This window comes from Haliaeetus leucocephalus, unplaced genomic scaffold (genome assembly GCF_000737465.1).
Source record: "Haliaeetus leucocephalus isolate CR32 unplaced genomic scaffold, Haliaeetus_leucocephalus-4.0 Scaffold186, whole genome shotgun sequence".
In the NCBI taxonomy this organism is placed as follows: Eukaryota; Metazoa; Chordata; class Aves; order Accipitriformes; family Accipitridae; genus Haliaeetus; species Haliaeetus leucocephalus.
This window is the reverse complement of record NW_010972622.1, coordinates 668,655-687,709: the sequence shown is the minus strand read 5'-3', so window position 1 is coordinate 687,709 and position 19,055 is coordinate 668,655. Positions and strand designations below refer to the sequence as shown.

The following is a 19,055-nucleotide window of genomic DNA, read 5'->3' as shown; positions in this document are numbered from 1 at the left end:
ATCTGCGTGTTGTGTGCACATCGTTCCTCTTCAGGACCACTGCATGAGCTCTGCTTTTTGAATGGGTTTATGGAGCACTTGCCACTTCTTAAATCAGCCATGTAAAAGAAGTTTTTCTCCCTTGGAGCAGCATCACAGTGACACATGGAACGGGCAGGGTGGTGTGCCAGATGTGAAGGGTACGTCGTGATAGACCGCACGATGAATGAGAGTGCTTCTGTGGGCAGAGTCCTGGTGCCACAATTGGGACTTCTTTCCCAGTGCCTCGAAATGCCCATGACATTGTACTTTTAAATCTTAATATTTGTAGGTATTTTTAAAAAGCTGCTTTAGGTAATTTTTAAAGGATTTTCCGTCTCCCTCTGAGTTGGACTAGTGGTAACTAAGGCAGCTGGCTTTACAGAGGGAGAAGATTAAAAAATAGTCCTGGTTTAAAGACTAAAATGAAAGCAAAGCCCTCTAAAACAACCCTTGTGTTTTCACTTGTTACAGAAACTTTCCAGTAGTCCTGCAGAAAGTAGAAACTAGGTCAGATAGAAGAATGCAGCTAGAATTGCATGGGTGTGCAGAAACGAAGTTGGAAGATCCAGATACAAAATAATGCAATTAGCAAGGAGTGTGGAAGCTGGTGAGATGCGATTCTGTGAGTCCAGAAAGCCGTTAGCCCATGCTAACTATGGGAGTGCTTGGGGAAGGCTCAGCGGCAGATGACTCGAAGGAGGCTGAGCTGTTCTGTGCCTTTTTTTGCCTTAGCTGTTGCTGAGCAGGTCTGACTGCAGATAGGTAATGGTGTCTGTATTGAAAGGTAAACCTCAGCCAAAAGGTAAACGTCAGTCTTGAGGAGAGAAAGAGCGGGTTTGGGGCACTCCAGCCTTAATGCTTTTGCAGGTAAATGCTGGAGAGTTTCCAGCTGGCCCCTGTAGGATTTATAGAAGCTGAGCACTAATCCTCGAAGAACTTATTTTGTCTCTGCTGGACAGGAGCCCCGCACAGGTCGGTGTTCAGTTCTCTGTGTGCTTTAGCTGCATGCCGCAGTAACTATCAGTGTGTGCTGCCTGTCCCCTCGCTGCCTCTCCTTCCCCCAGCCCCTACGAAGTGACGTCACTATTTTCCAAGTTGAGCTGCTGAATGCAGGCCTGTTGGTTTAAGATAATGGGAAGTGACAAGGTGAAGAATAGTGCTGGCAGTCATGGACGTTTTAACACAAGGGTGCTGTAAGCGAGGCCTCTGCCACCCCTGCCCCCTCCCGGGTTGCTTGGGGAAGGGGTTTGTGTCGACCGAATCGCCAGCGCAGGCAGCATCCCTGGGTGAAGGGCAGGGCGGGTGAGATGTTTATGTTCACCCTTTTGTAATGGTGAGGGGGTTGTACTCTTGTTTTTAACACTCCTGCACCCAGAGAGCCCTCCCCGTCCCTGTCCTGGACGTGGTGAAGCTCAGCACCAGAGTGCCTCTGGACAAAGGCTGTCAGATGCTGTCGAACACAGGCTGCGTGGCATGCTGCAGACCGGCCCTGGCTCTGACCTGGGCTGCGAGATGCAGCGCAGAGCAGCCGCTGTTGGAGACATAGGCATGGGAAGGGAAGGCTCGACAGAGCCTACATGCCAGCATGTGGCTTACTGGTGTGCTTGAAAATAAGCCCAGATCTTTGTAGGGCTGTAACCCTGGGGAAAATAAGACCTGAGGTTACAAGACAAATGTAAAGGTTTAACAGACCTCAATCTTTTTCCCTTTTGTGTTTTTTGTTTAAGACAAAGCAACAGTCTCCCCACGAGGGGCACGTTGGTGGTCTTCACTGGCCCGATGCACTCTGGCCAAGGGCAATGCAACAGTCTCCTCTGGGAAGAGGGATGGATTTGTGGTTTCCAGCCCCAGTCCCTGGTGATCCAGCTGGCATGTGATGGGATTGTGCAAGGAAATTAAGGTCTTGTGTTTCCTAGAAGGCAAATAACAAGTTTTGTCTAACCAGCCTCTTCTCTTGCGAATGACTCTAGACTGGTATGCAGGGAAAAGGTATCTAGTAGAAACCTCACTGAAGCGCTAAGGAGCTGGAGGTGATGTGTGCCCGTGGACCTGAACAGCTGCAATCACTGTGTCGGGAGGAAAAGCCAGCCTCTACACCGGTGTGTTCAATGGTCACATATTGCAGGTTGCTGCGAGCCTGGCTCTTTGCAGATTGATTCCTGTGCAAGAGAGTAAAGATGAATTTGAAATGCAAGTATTGGATTGAGATGCCTTTCAAGGGGTTGTCGCCCTTTCTGGACTAGGCAGATCTTAAAAGCTTGAAATAAACTCAAGTTTCCTGCCTCCCCAGTCTCTCTGCTATTTTAGTGGCATAACGCTCATTGCTCTTCTAAATGTTGTACACTCTGCTCCTGCGAATGAGTCACACTAATAGGAAGTAGTGAAGTTAATGAGACGCAAAGCTCAGTCGTGCTGCACGAGGTATGAGGAGCCTTAGGTGTGTTGTCGCAAACTACAGGTTACGCTTTTCAGGTGGGAGCATAATTTCATGGTTTCAGGTTGACCGTGTGCCTGCAGGCATATAACTGCACAGGAACACAAGCGTAGTGCTCCCGGGAAGCCCGTCCTGTTGCCTTGGTGGGGATGCTGGTGCTTTTCTGCTGCTCCCCTAAAACTCAGTTGTGCCGGAAGGGTTCAAGTTCAGCTGTGCAGCGGGTAAGTTGCTGTGCCTGAGGGGCTGGAAGGCCTCTCGAAGCATCCCTTCTGCAGTGCCTGTGCTGTGACCCTTGGTCACCTGTGCTCTCAGCTGCTGTTATTTCCTCCCCTCTGGCATTTCCTCTCCAGCATATCCAAAATAATTTCCCTCTCTCCTGCTGCCTCAGCTACCCACGCTCTTGTAAATCTTGCCACCAGCTTCCTCCCCTTCTCAGACAGCCCAGGCAGCGGTGTGGGTCTTGTGCGTTGGCAGCGAGTAAGGTGCTGCGGCAAGTGCTGGGGTTGCAGAGCTGCCCTGTGTGTTTCTTGATTGTGTTATTTTCTCCCATCACACTGGCTGCTTTCTGGCTGCCTTATCTGTGAGCAGGCGTCACCACGACCAGGCTCTTCCCGATCTCGCCAGAACCTTTTGTGAACCCCCTTCCAGGCAGACTCTCCTGACCCTCTTGCATGTGCTCTGCTGGGGATTTTTGTTCCTTACCTGTCAGGGCTTTCCTGAATTTTCAGTTCTGGACCTTCTGACTTTGCACTTTACCAGGGGCTTTACAAGGCCTTGGTTTTCACCTCCCCATGAATAAGCTCCAGATCAGGCAAAGGTGGAGCTGCCCTTTTCTATGGTCAGTGCTTAAGTGACTGTGGTTTTGGTGCCATGGGAATTCGGGGTGTGAATGAGCTTGTCATGAAGGTTTTGGGCTGTAGGAAAGAGTAGAGGGAGGTGCTGTGCAGAGCCAGCCCCTCCGGGGGCTGGAGCCTGTGTGCCCACCCTAGGATGGGGTAAGGTACCCAGAGCCTGCCCTTGGCTCTCCTACGCACGGACCCATCTCAAGGGTTGGTGGTGGGATCTGTATGCTGTGTCACTGTCATTGTCTTTGTACTGGAAACTCCTGTGGTTGGGCACATGAGAACATCTTATGACCTTCTACAGCTGATAAGACTGTGGCTTTCGTTATCTTTTCAGTGCTTACTGGGTATCACGGGATGTTTTCTCTAGCCTTTGCCTAGGTGGGATGAAAAAACAGCAGCTGAAGAAACCCATAACTTTGTTTCCAATAGAAATGTCAACTTGGCGTCCAGCTGCCCTCCAAAAGGGCCGGAGGGTCTTCTGCTGGGCTGCAGGGTGTCTGCCAGGGCAGCACCATCATGGCTCAGCTAACCGAGTCCCAAAACTGCGGTTACGTGTTCGCCACAGTCCTATCGCAAAGGAAGAAAGCTGTTGTGAAACAAACAAACTAGAAGTGACTGTGTGGCTTAGTGCTATGCTGTTGCTCCTGTCTGCTGCTGGCTTCAGCTCCTGAAGCTATTTGGTGTTTACCATTATTCCTTCGGAAGCGCTTCCCCCTCCGCCCCAACCCTTTACGCGCACTTACACACACCCACGATGTCATTTTAAAAATAAATGACGAGAGCGCTGTGCGGGGTCAGGGGGACTCCTGCTCGCGCATTGATCCCGGCGCTGCCTGAAAGGGCTCCGCATCCTGGACAAACCTTCGGGGAGTGGCGAAGGGCTCGTTCCCGGGGGGACAATGCTGGGGGGGACTCTCTGACCTCCCTCTGCCCAGTCATCTGGTTCTTCATTGGTCCCCGCTGTGAAACAGAACTTCGCTTTTGTCTGTAACACAAATACATCTTTTCCCCACCCCCCCTTTCCCCCTCTATTATGATTCAATCAATGATGTCATTATGTCCCATTCAGGGGCTCTTGAACCATTTGGCTGCAGGAATTTGGAGGAGCGGCAGGGGAAGAATGGCAGACCCGGCTCTCGCTCCCTGCCTTCCAGAGCCTATTCGAGTCTCAACCAGAGAAACAAAGTCAGGTTTCTCCGTAACCCCTCTTCACTGCAGAGGACAAAAGTGAAAACAGCCCCCCAAGAACACCCTGTGAAATGCACAGAGGGGTGCGTGTGCTGTGCACATGTGGAGGGGGACTGCGAGGAATGTGTGGGTGAACCAAACTGTGCACAGCTCTGCGGAGGATCACCTCCTTTCTATTTAATACTTTTAATTAAGATAACTTAAGCAGCTCTTTCTGTTCTTGGAAGACTTGATGGTTTCACATCCCCTGGCAGCACTGGGCTCTGCGGTGATGTTGCACCAAGTCTGTGGCTTTTGAGGGGGACTTTGAGCTTCCTCTTCATGGCCATGCATGCAGTGCTGACAGCTTTGTAGGAGCATTAGTAAAATCTCTGTAAAGGCAAGTGATCCGTGGTCTTAGCCCCTAAAAATTTTCCTAGTCTTACTAATTAGGCGATGGAAGGCCTCACTTTTTCAGAAAACCCTCTCCAATTCAGTTATCAGATAGCAGAGCTGATCTTCCCCAGCTCTGCACTTTCTGGAAGGTCCTTTAGGGCACGGATGGGTGCAGGGTTGGGGAGCGCTGAACTCATGGGGGCTTAGAGACTCTTGAATGTAGATCCAGGACCATCTTGAATACCTTTTCTACCGAAGCATCTGTGAGTGGGTGCCCCGTGGAGATGCTGCTGGTGCATGGCTGGGTGTGTCCCAGGCCTGGCTTTGTCAGAACATGTGGATTTAGGTTTTCTGATGTTTTAACTGCAGATGTGTAATGTGCTTTTGTAGGTTGGACCATTAGGCGTCTGGGCTCATCCTGCAGGGCCGAAAGAAGCATCTTTAAAAACCTGGTCTTATAATAGCAACATTTGGGATGGAACAGCTTAATTCCCTGGGTAATTTAGTGGCTAATATACTTTTCCCCATGCTCTGGCCATTCTTATTATTTAAAAGGCATAAAAGCGAGTGAGGGGTTGTTTGTACTGGAGATATGGCCGGGAGAGGAGGAGTCCCTGTAGATGGGACTGTTCCTGCTCTGGCACACAGCTGGCCAGCGGAGGCTTGCTGACACATGAGCTGCCATCCTGGAGGAATAAATGCACAGGTTTAACAATTATTAGGGTTTAGTTAGTCAAATATTTGCAGAGCAGTAGCTCTTTTGCTAGATCTCCCTTCAAGCTCTGCTAGGATCTCAAGCTTTTAGTGATATTGGAGAAACCGAATGAAGTGACCATAAAAGATCAAACATAAAGTATTTTCTGAGTGTTTTACCCATCGCCTTTTATCTCTTCTGGTTGAAAGAGGCCTGAAGACTTTTATGTGTGGAAGTGATGAGCATCCACACAGATCCTGACTAGAGGTGCTGGGCTGTGTGTGGATGAAGGCTGTCAGCCTGCGTGTTTCCTCTCTCCGTCTGCTGCTCAGACATCTGTTGTTTGGTTTTTCCGTGGTACCTTGCTGGTTGGAGACAGCCCTGGGTGCTCTTGGATGCCAGCTCTTTCTGTAGTGCAGTTCCTGTTTGCTGGGATAGGGCAGCTAACTTCTTGAGTTTGGTTCCCTGTCCAAAATCTAATCAAATGACCCTCTACACCAGGTCCTCCCTCCGCAGGATTTTGTCTTTGCCTTTCTGCTGGAAGGTGGGGCTGTGTTGCTCATCCCTGCCACTGCTGCACACGAGGAGGATGGTCTGTGGGGTGAGGCTGGGAAACCAAGTGTCCAGCCTAGAAGTCAAACATGGACCGTCCCCTGGCATTGCCTGGGTGAAGGGCTGGGCTGTTGGTGCAGGGACATGTGGGGTCCAGGCATGCCCTCCGCTCAGGACAGTTATTTGGCAGAGAAAAGGGATTGGGTCTAGGAGAGAATTGATAATCTAGCCTTTGCTCTGGTACTTCTCAAAGAGAATCTGGGTGTAAATGGTGGGTGAAGGACTGTGTTATGGCCAGTGCTGGGCTTCTCTGCTTAGAGGTTAGTGCTTGAAGTAGTTTATGGATTAGCACGAAGTCTCTTAGAATTAAACTCCAGGCAGTGAAATTGCACTGGAAGGTGCTGCTTTGCCCTGCCAGTTTTCTCCTGCAGGCCAGTTTACTTTTCCCTGGTCATATTCAAACTGACGGGTCGCTAACTCTGCTCTCTTGAGCCGCTGGCATTTCTGTGCAGTGGTCAGTCTATGGGGTGCAAAGTCATTGCAAGGCCACAGGTGCCTTGGGAGCTTCTGCACAGCAGGAGGAAACTCTTTGGTCTCTCTCCAAACCTGCTTCACTTCTTATTGAAAAATGTTTTACCTTTGGGGTTAGGAGTAGTGAGTGCTCACCTGGCTTCCCAGGGTACGTATACAGAGCCTGGAGATAAAACTGCCTTTGAGTCAAAATTAAGCTGCTTTCCCTGGGAACCCCAGGAGAATAAACGTGCACGGCTCCGATGATTGTCTTTGCTGTCCACCCTGGCAGTTGCAGCGGGCATGTTTGCACTCAAAAGTTTTCTTGTTCTACAAACTCCCTGCAATTTCGCCTCCTTTTACTGGGACTTCATCTAGCTTGTAAAGCAGCAGCACTTAGACACTACGAGGCACTTCTCAGCTGGCTGGGGAGGTCTGCTGGACCCGGCAGCATGGTGGGCTCGGCGTATCCCACTGCCTTGCAGAGGCGTATGGATTTGCACTGCCACTTGCAGAGGAAGGGTTAATGTTGCTGTGGTGTGTTGCTGTTTTTGCGCTTGTTGGGTTTGAATAGAATGGATTTTTTTTTTTTAAATCTGGGGCTAATGTGCAATTCAAATCATGTTTAGTCATCGCCCGATTGCCTCTTTTTAATAACAGCTGGACTCTTTGAGGGAAAACTCTCTTGCTCTGCCAAGTGGCTTTAACTCTGCCGGCCTCCCATTCCAGAGCCAGGTGTATCGCTCTTAAACATGCTCCTGGGGTCTATGCCGAACACGGGGGCTCGCCTCAAAGCCTTCCCACGCTGGGGCCAGTGAACTTTAGGAGAGAAGAGCCTCTGTAAATGCCATATGATATTTAAGATGCTGTTTGGCGGGTGCAAAGAGATAAAAAGCCCCTTCTGAGGCCCTTTGCCTTGTGGTGCACCTGAAATGCGTCTCCTTCACTTGGCTGTGCAGCATTCCTGACATGTTTGTTTCATCCTTGACGTCGAAGTCGAAGAATGCTTTTCAACTCAGCGCTGGGAGAGTTGCAGGTGTACTCTTAGCACATGTCTGTGACTTTCTTCTCTTCCTCCCCTGCTGATCCCGTTTGAGGTGAGCATAAACTTCTAACTGTGAAAACCATGGTGTCTTGACACAGAGAAACCTCAGAACCGCTGGCTGTTGCGGCTCCTGCCCAACACGGTGCACAGAGAAACACTGCAGTCAGATGGTGTTTTTCCCAGCCTGTTTTCCAAGATATATGTTGGAAGAAAGGATGAGGAGCCAGCTTGCAGTTGCCTGTTTCCTTTAGCTTGTGTAAAAAAACCAACCAAACAAAAAAAAAAAACGTTGCTAAGGTTAGTCCAAGAAAGCAGCCAGTCAGTGACCCTGTGTTGCTCAGGCTTCATTAGTGTGAATGAGTAAATCAGGACCTTTCTGGTGTACAGCCAGAACAGGCACAGCGTTTTAAACAACTCGTGCTCTTGATGCTTCCCATCTCCTTTTGTAAATAAAGATCTTCAGAGACCTGCAACTTGGTCTGTTCTTGCACTAGACTTGTCCCAGGCACTTACAGCAGGTTTTTAACAGATTAATTAAGCCAGAAGATCAAGCTTTGCTCTAACTTTAGGTGACTTTGTGGACTAATTCTGTAATCTAGTACCAGAAGAGACAGCAAGGAGTGTGCAGATTTTCCAGGGTCATAGGCTGGCCTGGGGTGTGTTTGAGTGAGGCCATCGGTGACCCAGATGTGTTGGATGTTGCCCCGTCTTGCTGTGAGTCAGCGAATGGGACATTTCTCTGAATCCCCAAGTTGAGCCCGGGCGCTGGGGCTCTGGTGTCTCTTTTCTGTGGAGATAAAGCTGTGTTTGATGTTTCTGAAATGCGTTGAGGCCCTTGGATCTGCCTGCGTGGCATAATTTTGTATAAGCTGTGCTGTTTAGAAGACATTCTTCCATGGCAGCAGAATAGAGGGTCCTTCTAACACACTGTTTGTATAAGGAGTGTGATAGGAACTTTAATGTATATTCCTGCTGCATGTATCTAATCTAAGTGGAGTCCTCATGTTGGCGGTCTTTGGAGAAAGGCTGCGGCTATCTCTGCTGGCTCAGTCTCAGCGTGTATCCCTCTGTGACCAGCTCCAAATCTGAGCTGGGAGCATGAAGTGCTGTTGGAGATGAAAGAGCTGTGCTGACTTGGGTTGAAAGGGGCAGCTGGAGATCACCTCTGCATTTTGTTGGGCTTTTGGAGGAGTGGAGTGTGAAATGCAGCATTGCTCCTTGTGCCTGCACCCTGCTCTGTGCTATGAGGCGAAGATCTCCTGTGTGAAAGGCAATTTTGTGGATGGAAATGGGAAGGGGTGTAAGGCGCATGTGGAATATTTCAGTATAAACCTTGGGCTTCCTTCTTGCTTCCTGTCCCCTGCTGAACGCTTGCTGGTGTATGGGAACATCGACTCCAGAAGGACTTAGCAGCACTCAGAGCCTGCAAGGGGAAAGAAACAGGAGGAATAAATACGTTGAGATGAATTTCAAAAAGGTGGTGGGCGACAGCTGTGCGTCCTAGGATTGGAGTGTTTCTGAGAATAAAACCATCGGTTGCTGTCATTCACCCTCTGGGTATGAAATTGGAAGCCCAGTTACCCTTGAGTGTTTCATAACCTTTACCTTTTGGAGGTCAAGGCCATGTCATCATTAATCTACCATCGCCTGAAAGCCTCGGGGCTCTGCTTTTCATCCTGCCATCCGTCATGCTGCAGTGAGATACAGGAGAGTGACCAGAAGGGTCCGTTTTTATACACCCATGTGGGCACACACCCTTCCATTCTCCAAGAATGAAAACACTGAGGATGCGATTATGGAGGCTTGTGTCTGTCTCTCTGCATTTGTGATGAGGATACTCCAGGCTTCATCTGCCAATCCAGAGCAGTTTCCTCCTGGGGATGCTTTAATCGGCAGAGAAAGAAGCACTCTGCCCATGCAGCATGAAACTTGGCCTCGGGGGCAGAGATTTCACAGCAACGCGGGCTTTTGAAATACAGAGTGGGTGCACTGAGCAAGTCATTTCCCTGCACATCGGGGAGCTGCCCCTTTGAAGAAGGCTGTTGCCTTACCTTTTACGTGGCTGTTACTGCGCAATGAGCCTGGCCAAACTGGGGCAGTGAGCTGTGATCTGACAACAGCGTAGCTGCAGATGACAGCTGAACATGTGGAGTATCTCCCGTGCGTTGGTCCCTTTTCCCTGGTCTGAACCTGTGCCAGGGTCGCCTGGAAAGCCAGGTCGATTCTTCATCCTTCTCCCTACCCAGCTCCTTGGGATGAGCCTGACATTACTCCTGAAGTCTCATTTCATAGCACACATGTGGAGCAACTGCTGTTTAATCTACATGTCTGAGACCTGGGTGCTGTGAGCCCAGAGCGGGATGTGTGAATGGATGGTGGGGCCTTGCTGGCCTTGTCCTTTGCAGCAGCTTGCTCAGTGCAGGGATCAGAGATGCTCATGACGAGTCATTTATTACAAGGTTGTAGGCGCTGGGGGCCGAGGGTGGCCCTCCTGCTTCTTGGCCTGAACACTAAAGGCACTAAGATGCTTCTAGGTGATCTGGGATCAATTTTTGTCCGCCCTTTAAGAGCAAGGCCAGTGGCGGGGTTTTCCCCTCCATGAAAGTTTGAGTCCTGTGGGTAAGTTAACCAGAACATCACACCAGAGCGCTGCTGCTGTGGCTGCTTATTCTACTGCTGTAGGAATTGCTGCTTGCAGCTTGCCGAGCTCAGGTGGGAGAGGAGAGTGGCAAGCTCGCTGCCAACGAAGGGCTGAGATCTGCCTTGCAGGGAGCTCCTGTGGGGTGTTCAAAGGTAACCGGCTGGGCTCTGCCTGCCCCGAGCTGGGATCTGCTCTGTTGGCTGGGCAGCCGTGAGTGCCAGAGCTCTGTGCACCATGGAAACCACGAATTCATGCCTTTTGGCATTAACTCTTCCAGCACCAGCAGTAGCACTTCTGCCTTCTCCCAGGAGAGAGGGAATGATCCAGTTTTTAAATGGATCCTTCTCTCTTTTGGGAGTAAGCGGTATGAGCCAGAGGACAAGCCATTAAACCTGGATTTAATTGCTGCTGACAGGCACTCTTCCAGTCTGGAGCTGTGCAGCCCCTCTTGCCCTTTGAGACCTCTTCCCATGCACACCGGGGAGCTCCCCACTTGTGTCACTTGCTTCAAGAAAACAAAAAATATTGCTTGAAGCCCGATGTTCCTCCGGATGTTGCATGGGGCTTGTTGAAATGCTGGGGTGTGGAGGGGTGAGCCCCCTTTCCTTGCTTCCCTGTTCCCTGCGTGGAAGAGGGTAGGCAGCAGCTTGGGGACATCAGCCGTGGGGACAGAGGTGCCTGATTCTGCCTCAGGTGGTGCAGAGTCTGTCCCTCGGTGCCTGGAGTCTGTAGGGTTTAGACTGGGCACTCCAGATGAGGAGGGAGCCCGGATCTCGCGCAGAGAGGAAGCAGATCCCGAGGCAGATTCCCATGGTGGTGGGATGCTGTTACTGGCAACAGCCCCACGGGGAGCTGTGCCAGTGCCCTGTGGTCCCACAGATGAAATTTAGGGGTCAAAATTAAAGCTTTGGGATTGCATACAGCGCAGTGCAAATATATCGATACCCTTGTGTAAATGCTTCCTTGTTACCAGATCACAGGAAAGACTTTAGCTTCAGGGCTTGGACTCCTTCATAAAAGCTTTTTTTCCTCTTCTTTCCTCCACCCCCCCCCTTTTTTTTTTTTTTTTTTAGACAAACTACAAAATAACTATCGTGGCATGAGTGCAAAGGGAACAAGCCTAGAAATAGTAAGGTTAGAAAATAAATCTGACATCCTGCCAGAAAGGTCAGCTTTCCCTGCAGATGTTGGTGCACCCATTTGCACGCTGGAGCACGGCCCCGGGGCACTACCAGGGGTTGATAGATGCAGAGATAGCAGCGTTTTGATAGAGGTAATTTTCCTCAGATGGGTTTCAGCACCCCATGAATCAAAACCTGTCAGCGAGAAGCTAAAGATGGAGTGAAGTTTATTGTACGCGTGTTTGCATCTGACACTGTCGTGCTAGGGGGTCAAGTGAGCGAGATCATTAGGACCGTGTTGATTTAGTAGGACGGTTATGTGCTTTCCCTGCAGGGCAGTGGTGGGGGCGGGAGGCATGGGGGTGGCTTACCGAAAAAATAAATAAAAACCTACAGCTTGGTGCAGTCCCTGGGAGTCTCCCATGTCCTTTTATTAAAGACACAGCGCTTTTCTGCTTGAAAGTGGCTTTGGGGCCATCCTTTTGCTCATGGGATTTACACCACGCAGACAGCAGTGGTGGTTTTTAAGAGCCTGTTTGTTTAATGTTGTTGCTAATGCGCAGGTTGGATTTTCTTTGGCCGCGGTTTGCATGTATGTCGTGCTGCTCCAGCGAGCAACTTTTCCTTCCCTTCCCTGTCCCCGTGATGATAATCCCTCCCAGCGTCCTTTGTTCACAACCCTCAAGTTTCACTGCTTTTCTGGGATGTTGCTTCTTCCTGAAAGCTGGAGCCATCCTAACCTGGATTGGGTGCTGGATTGGGAGAGAGCTCTCGGCTGCTCCACTACAAGAGCCTAGGACAGATGCGTACCTTCTGTCCTCCTCTATCCACCTCCGTGACATGAGGCTGGGGAGGGCAGGGAATGCTGAGGGTGATTTAAGCTTTGCTCATAGCTTTGCTATCAAACCACGGAAAGGAGGACCAGCAGAACAGAGCAGGTGGGTGAGGGTGGCTATGTCCTCATGACAGAGCCGTCTTCAAAACAGTCTTGCGCAGAGAATTTCTGGGAAGGAAGGTTAAGCTGCAGGCTCGGCGGGGCTGCCAGCACTTGCCGTGGTGTTCAGCAGCAGTCCCTGCAGTGAGGGGCTGTAACGCACAGGGGGAATCAAATGTGTTTGGGACATGGCTGCTGGCGGCTTCCTACAGAGCTGGAGCTTGTGAGAACCTCAGAGTTTTCAGTTCAAACACCTTGGCCAGCCCTGTTGCCACAACACATGTCTGTGTCAGAAGTAATAGTGCTGAGCGGGTCGCTGCAGCCTCATTTATGTAAGGTATTGACACAGCGAGGTTACCCCGCTGCTTACTAACAGGGTGCCCAGTGCCACTCTTGGTCAAATTTGGCTGCTGATGGTGTGGTTTATGACCTTGAGCTTAAACCAATAAGTGTCCAGCTTGATTCCTCTGCTTGGCCAGCTAATTCCAGTTGATCCAGGTGGAGCACTGGGACTTGAAGTGCATTTTCTTGGAAACGGTGCTCCTGTTCTCCTGCCTGCTGCCCCTTGCTATAAACCCCAGGCAATGGCATTGGTACCTCTGGTTCCCCAAGGCGGTGGGATGCCATGCATCAGGGCGGCACGGATGGGGACCCTTCAGCGAGCGAGAGTCTGCTTGTAAGCCGTACTCCCATGGTTAACAAGATGTAGTGGATGGGGTTATGGGGGTGAGAGCTCCGAGATGTACTTAATAACAGGGGAGAGAGAACTGGTGCGAGCCCAGCAAAGTAATTGGGCAGCCTTAACTGTAGAAATGGCCTGAAAAAGGCACAAAACAGCCAGAGGTGGGAATAAATCTACAGAAAATGGATGTGTTGAGGCTTTTATGGGCAATGATGGGTTTGGCTATTACTGGCGATCAGGACATCAGCGTGAGTGATGGCAGCGGAGGTAAAAAGCCTCCAGGTTTTTTGGAGGACCTTGAGAAACAGGGATTGGAAGGTGCTGGGAAACATCAGTAGAAATTTGCTTGCGGGCTGGAAATAAATGAAATAAGACTTAGGAAGATAGGGTGAGTGCTGGGCTTCCATCTCCAAATGGGAATGTTTCCGAGAGAAGCAGCACAGCATCTACCACAGGGGTGGGCATCAGGTTCCTGCCGCTCGCTTTCCCAAGGGCATTACGAAGGTCCCTGTGACAGCTGTAAATGCTTCCCCCAAATCCTTCCTAGACCACATCCAGACAAAGGTGAGGTTCTGGCTGCTGAGGCTGGATTTTCCTTTGCACGTGCCCACCTGCACCCTGTTGCAGTACCTGTGACGAGCGTCTATCCTTTCCTTCCACCGTCCTCCATCATGCTCACGTTTGGGCATGAAGAAATTCAGAGCAAAGACGATACGGTGCTGTAACGATGGGCAGGCTTGAAGGGGGCTGTGGTTTTATTTGAGGCACACAGGCTGGTAGGTGGACGCTGCCTTTGTGTGTCTTCATTGATCACTGCTGAAGGACCAGAGCCATCCTTGTTATCTGACGTGCTCTGCAGGAGCTCTTCTCTGGCACGTGCAGTGCATCCCCTACAGACAGTGCACTTTGCCAAGGCAGAGGAGAAGCCTGCTCTGCTCTCGGTGTCTCTGCTGCCTTGTCCCAGCTCTTTTAGCAGGTGCTCTGGTAACCGACTGTGGGAGGAGTGGGGGTAGGAGGAACACGATTTACCATTAAACGAGTGCTCTGGGGCATTGCCACCAAAATAAATCTTCGTCCTTCTTTGTGCCAGAGTGAAGAAGATGAGAAACTGAAGAAGAGAAAGGAGCGGTTTGGCATTGTAACGAGTTCTGCTGGGGCTGGAGCTACAGAGGACACAGAGGTAAAACCTTTTTCTAAGCAGATGGGGAGCAGCCGGGGATGCTGAGGGGAGCAGTGATGGTCCCAGGGGTGGCAGCATGACTCTGCACACCTGGGACCTCACTCGGCATCAAGTCCCCCGGGCTAGCGTGGGACTGACCCCGAGCTGTGGGTGGGTGCGCTCCCATGGCCACTCAGCCTGTTTGCCTTGGCAGTGAGCAATGATGAGCTTCTGCCATCCGATCTGTTGCGGCTTTTCCCCTGGCTCCTCCTGGAAATGGGCCGCTCTGGAGTCTACCAAGCCACAGGAGCGTGCCAGCATGTGTTGGCATCCAGCTCCTCCTCTTGCAGGATGGCGTAGATGCTTCCAGAAGAGGTGGGGGGCACATCTGCTCTACTCCAGTTTCTCCCACCTTGGTTCCCCCTCCCCTTGGTTTGAGCTGGCTGACTCTCTCTCTGCTCCTTGTACTCTGTAACTCCCTGTGTCCTGGATGCTTCTGGACCCTCTGCTTCCCCTTGGATGCTATTGTAGGTCTTCATCAATAAATCCCTGGAGACTCTACAATATAATGAGGATTGAGATGCTGACCCTGTTTCCAGCTTTTTCTCCTCTATGCTTTGTTCTGTCCTCTGTGGTTTTGGCCCATCTTTTAAATTTGTAAGGTCCTCAGGGCAATTTTGTGCTCTTTTATGTACTTTTATGCTTTCTTCTGCTTCAAATTGTTCCAAGTCACCATGCAGGCTGTGCTCCGGTGCGGTAGCTCCTACATTAAGTTAGGTGGGGAGTGCCATACGCACCTATGGTGCCACGTAAATATGGCTCCAGTGTGGATCAGCCAGAGTTGGGGACCCCTCTCTTGGGGACAAAGGGACCCCTCCAGGGTGGGGACTCCTGCGTTAACAATCAAATGGCAAAGGTTGCGGCAGGGCGAGTGTTGGGTCTTGGAAACTGCTTAACCAGATGGCTCCTGGGCTCGACAGACGAGAAGTGGGTTTTGTTTGGTTCCTAAGAGCAATCTCAACAATTCAGGTGGGGTTTAGGGGCTTTTTTTGTCTGTGTGTGTTTTGTTTTGGGTTTACTGCAGAAACGCTGCCCCGCATGAAGCGGGGAGCGGCGTTCCCAGCCTTCTGCCGAGCATGGGAGAATGAGCCCCTCCGGCCCGCACGGAGGGGGCGGTTGGGCGAGGGATTCCATGCTTTTCCGTTAGGTCACTTGGAGATTGTGCCTGGAACAAAAAGGTCTTTTTACTGGTATTGTGTGCACTCAAATGCACCTTTCCCCTGGAGATTCTTGATTAGGGCTTCTGTTGCCCCCAGGCTATTTATCCTGCTAAAAATTAAGATTTATACGCCCCTCGTGTATCGGCTTAAAGGCATATCTGAGAGACGCAATAGTATATTTAATGCGTTTTAGTGTGTCCCTCTCACCTTTTCCATGAATAGGAGAGTGTTAACCCTTTGCCCTTTTACATTTCCCACCTCCCCACTGCCTGGAAGGGTTTCCAGGCCTCTGAAGTAGGCATTGTTCCCAGCTCAGCCCCTTTGTAGCACATTGCCAGCAAGACGAAGTGACTTCGGCAGCACTGTATCTCAGGCACTGTATATTTCTGCTACTTGATTTTGGGGCTCTCTTTGTCCCAGTGTTAGAAGAAAAACTTCGTAGCTCCCTTGAACTAACTTGGTGGCGGTGCACTCAGGAGGGGGCCAGAGCTGCCGAGCTCTGGTGGTGTTACTGATACCAAATTTTTAATAAATTCTCCATCAGGTTGTGTGTGAGATTTTAAAGAACTTGTTAATTTGTTTCTTTTTGGTTTTGATTTTTTTTTCTTGTAATTCCTCTTTGCAGGCAAAGAAGAGGAAAAGAGCAGAACGTTTTGGGATCGTCTGATGCTGGTCCTTTTTAGCTTCAGCCCATTTGCAGTGTGCCTCTCGAGTGCGTGCATACTCTTTCTCTCTCTTTCCCCCCCACTTTCTCTCACTCCCACACTGTTTCTCTAGGTTTTAGTGATGAGTAGACAGGGAATCCCCCGTAGTTGTATGATTGTTCTACTTATTTTTTCAAGTTACGACGTTTAAAAATGAAGAAAAGTTGAGCAAAAAGAAGAAACTATTGTCAGTGCATCTCCGTTAGCCCACAGTCCTGCGGTCCGGTGGTTTCCCAGCTGCTGGTGGGATCATTTGCAGCAGCTCGCACCGGAGGTATCATCCGGCAGGGAGAGATGGAGAGTGTCCCAGTGCCCTCCTAGTGCTGCTGGGAAACACCTGTGCAGGGGAGAGCCACAGTCTGCCCGGTAAACAGACAGGCAGATAGAGCAACAGTAGGAGCGTGGTGTCTGCCGTGCAATGAGGAAGGGAAAACACTGAGGAATGGAGGTAGAGCAGGGTTTGCTCTGCCCTCGGCAGTTGCTTTTCTAGCTTAAGGACTCCTAGTATGCTGCTAATGCAAGGACCGGTTGTTGTCTGTTTGCCATTGAATGCCGTCTCCACCTCTCAGACTGCACTGGTCCTTTCCTCCTCCACCCCGTGAAAACAGGCCCCACGGTTCAGCTGTATCATGGTCTCTTCCTAGCAGCTGGGATAAGAACGCGCCTCGTCTCGAGAGCACGATGCATTGCGTGAGTCCTGCTCTGGATCTCTGGCATCTTACCCCTGGCTCGTCCAGGATCTGACAGGTTGAACATCAGGGAAGGATTTTCTCAATTATATTGTCTCATGTTTTCAAAAATGGAAGTGGCGTCTGTGATAGCTGACACGCGGGGCAGTTTCACGACTGCCTTCCTTCCCAGGGTGAGGCTAATGGGAATTGTCAGAGCAAGAATTGCCGATTAACCCTAGATCAAGACTGGTGTCCTCAAACGAGGAGGAAAATGTAGCCATGCATTTGCAAATGGAGCCTGTTCTCACCGCTTCATTTATCCTGCCTTGCTAAGCCCTCTGTGTCTCATGGCGTTTCACCTACATTTTCCAGGTTCCTCGAAGGTCAGTGATACATTTCTCTCCTTAAATGACAAACCAGCAGAATTGTTTTGCCCGATGTCTGTTCTCAGGCTGGATTTTATCTTGTCCTTTCTTTGCCTCAGAGTAGCTGCCAAGCTGGTTTAACTCGCAGACTTGCTGAAGAAGCCTCAGTCTTCTCCGAGCTGCCAGGCAGTGCAGGAGAGCACCGGCGTTATCCTGGGACCTGTGTTTTGAGTGTGGAAGTTCTTGGTAGCTGTGCAGGAACACGGTTCCTTCTGCTGCATTATCCATAACCGTTTCAGTGAAATTACGGAAAAAATCTGGCTGAGTCGCACCAAAGGCAGCGCTGCCGCAGCTTGTGAAGCGCTTCTTGCTGCTTTAGTGTTTCATATGGCACCTTTGTTCTTGGGGGGCTGTAAAGAGCCACTCCCCGGGGTGGCTTGCGCGGGTGGAAGAAGTGGTGGCAGTGGAGAAGCGTAGGACCCCGAAGCCAGGGGTGTTGGACTGGCAGCGCTGGGGCAGAGAGGAGCTGCCTGGTGCCCTTTCCTCCTTTGCCTGCCTAGAGAATTAGTTTCACTCGCAAACATTCGTTCCTGCTGCATCTCCCACCCTGTGCAGAGCTTTCCCTCCACGGATACCTCGGCCCCAGGCGCAAGCAGAAATCTGTCTGTAAGCAGAAATCTGTTTGTCTGCTTGGATTTTTAGGTGGGCATTGTGGCTGAAATCCTTCTCTTGTCTGAAGACTGACATCCTAGGATTCTTATTTCTGACTGTAACTTCTTACCGGAGAGATGTTTGCCTTGTCCATGCTTGGTTCTTTAAGATGCTAGAGAACAACGGGTGTGTGTACAAATCGAGCTTTTCAGAGGCTTATACCTGATTCTTGATAAGCAATATATATATTTTTTAACGTAGAAGTCTTCAAACTGCTTCTGTTCCATTAATGTTTGCAGTCTGACTGCATCCATGTGCCCTCGTTGACTCTAAGCAATACCCTGGATGTTTGTTTACTTTCCCAAAGGGCAGCTAAAAGCCACGGGGTCCGGGTTACGTTGTGTGTCTTGGGTTGTCAGTGGCTGAGTGAATTGAAGCTCCCTTGATCCTTCCTGATTTAATGTAATAACGTTATTCTGATTTTTTTTTTTTGTATGTCAGATTTTGTAAGATGTATTTTCTATTTGGCTCACAATCTTTTTGCTGGTTATTTGCTTGAAATGTTTTGTAGTGTGCCAGGGCAAACACTGCATTTCATTCTCGGTTTCATAATAAAACTGCTTCTCCAAGGCAATGCTGGTATCTGTCAGTTTGATGCATGGCACGGCTGAGGCTCGGGGCCGGAGTGTGCTGCCGGGAGGGAGCTGGAGCAGATGGAGACTTGGCCACGGCTGCTCCTGCCTGCACGGGGCTGGCTGGGGGGCAGAGACCCTGCCTGGCCAGGCCGTCGCCAGCGGTTAGAGATTGTCCTAACATTAACTTCTTGTGGCCTGGACAAAGTCCTAACCCCGCCTCGCCTCTCCAGATTGACCTTGCTGCTTCATTCGGATGCCAATCTCCTTGCTTCCCTGGGGAACCGCGCAGGCTCTTCAGAGCTGGGACCCAGCCGTAACCCAAATCGGGACTACGTACAAGATACAGGGTGGTCACCGCTTCTCACAGCCAATGGTTCGGTGCTGTAGACCAAGGATCGTTGTAGAACTTGAGGGGAAGCACAGATAGCTCTTGGCTTTGCTGTGTCTGCTTGCTTCAGGTCCCTCTGTGTTGGAGCTTCGGGGTTCCAGCTGACCGGACATGCCGGGGACTGCCGTGTCATGAGATGCTGCTGGTCCAGGAGCTCTCCAGGGCCTGCAGGTCGGTGGTGGCTGGATCCTGAGCTTGGAGGGCGAGAAGCTGCCGTAGG

General features: G+C 50.6%; 1 protein-coding gene across 5 annotated transcripts in view; it reads left to right on the top strand.

The window, feature by feature from the left end:
• SARNP (SAP domain containing ribonucleoprotein) overlaps positions 1-18,411 on the top strand; it is a 32,076-nt gene extending 13,665 nt beyond the window's left edge. For 2 of the 5 annotated variants that reach the window (XM_010565102.1, XM_010565099.1), the window contains one exon: positions 14,133-16,030. In XM_010565102.1, the coding sequence (XP_010563404.1) occupies positions 14,133-14,267 (135 nt within the window). In that variant the 3' untranslated portion in view covers positions 14,268-16,030. The other 3 variants (XR_774211.1, XM_010565101.1, XM_010565100.1) reach the window with 3 other exon arrangements.
• The last annotated feature ends 644 nt before the right edge of the window (positions 18,412-19,055 follow it).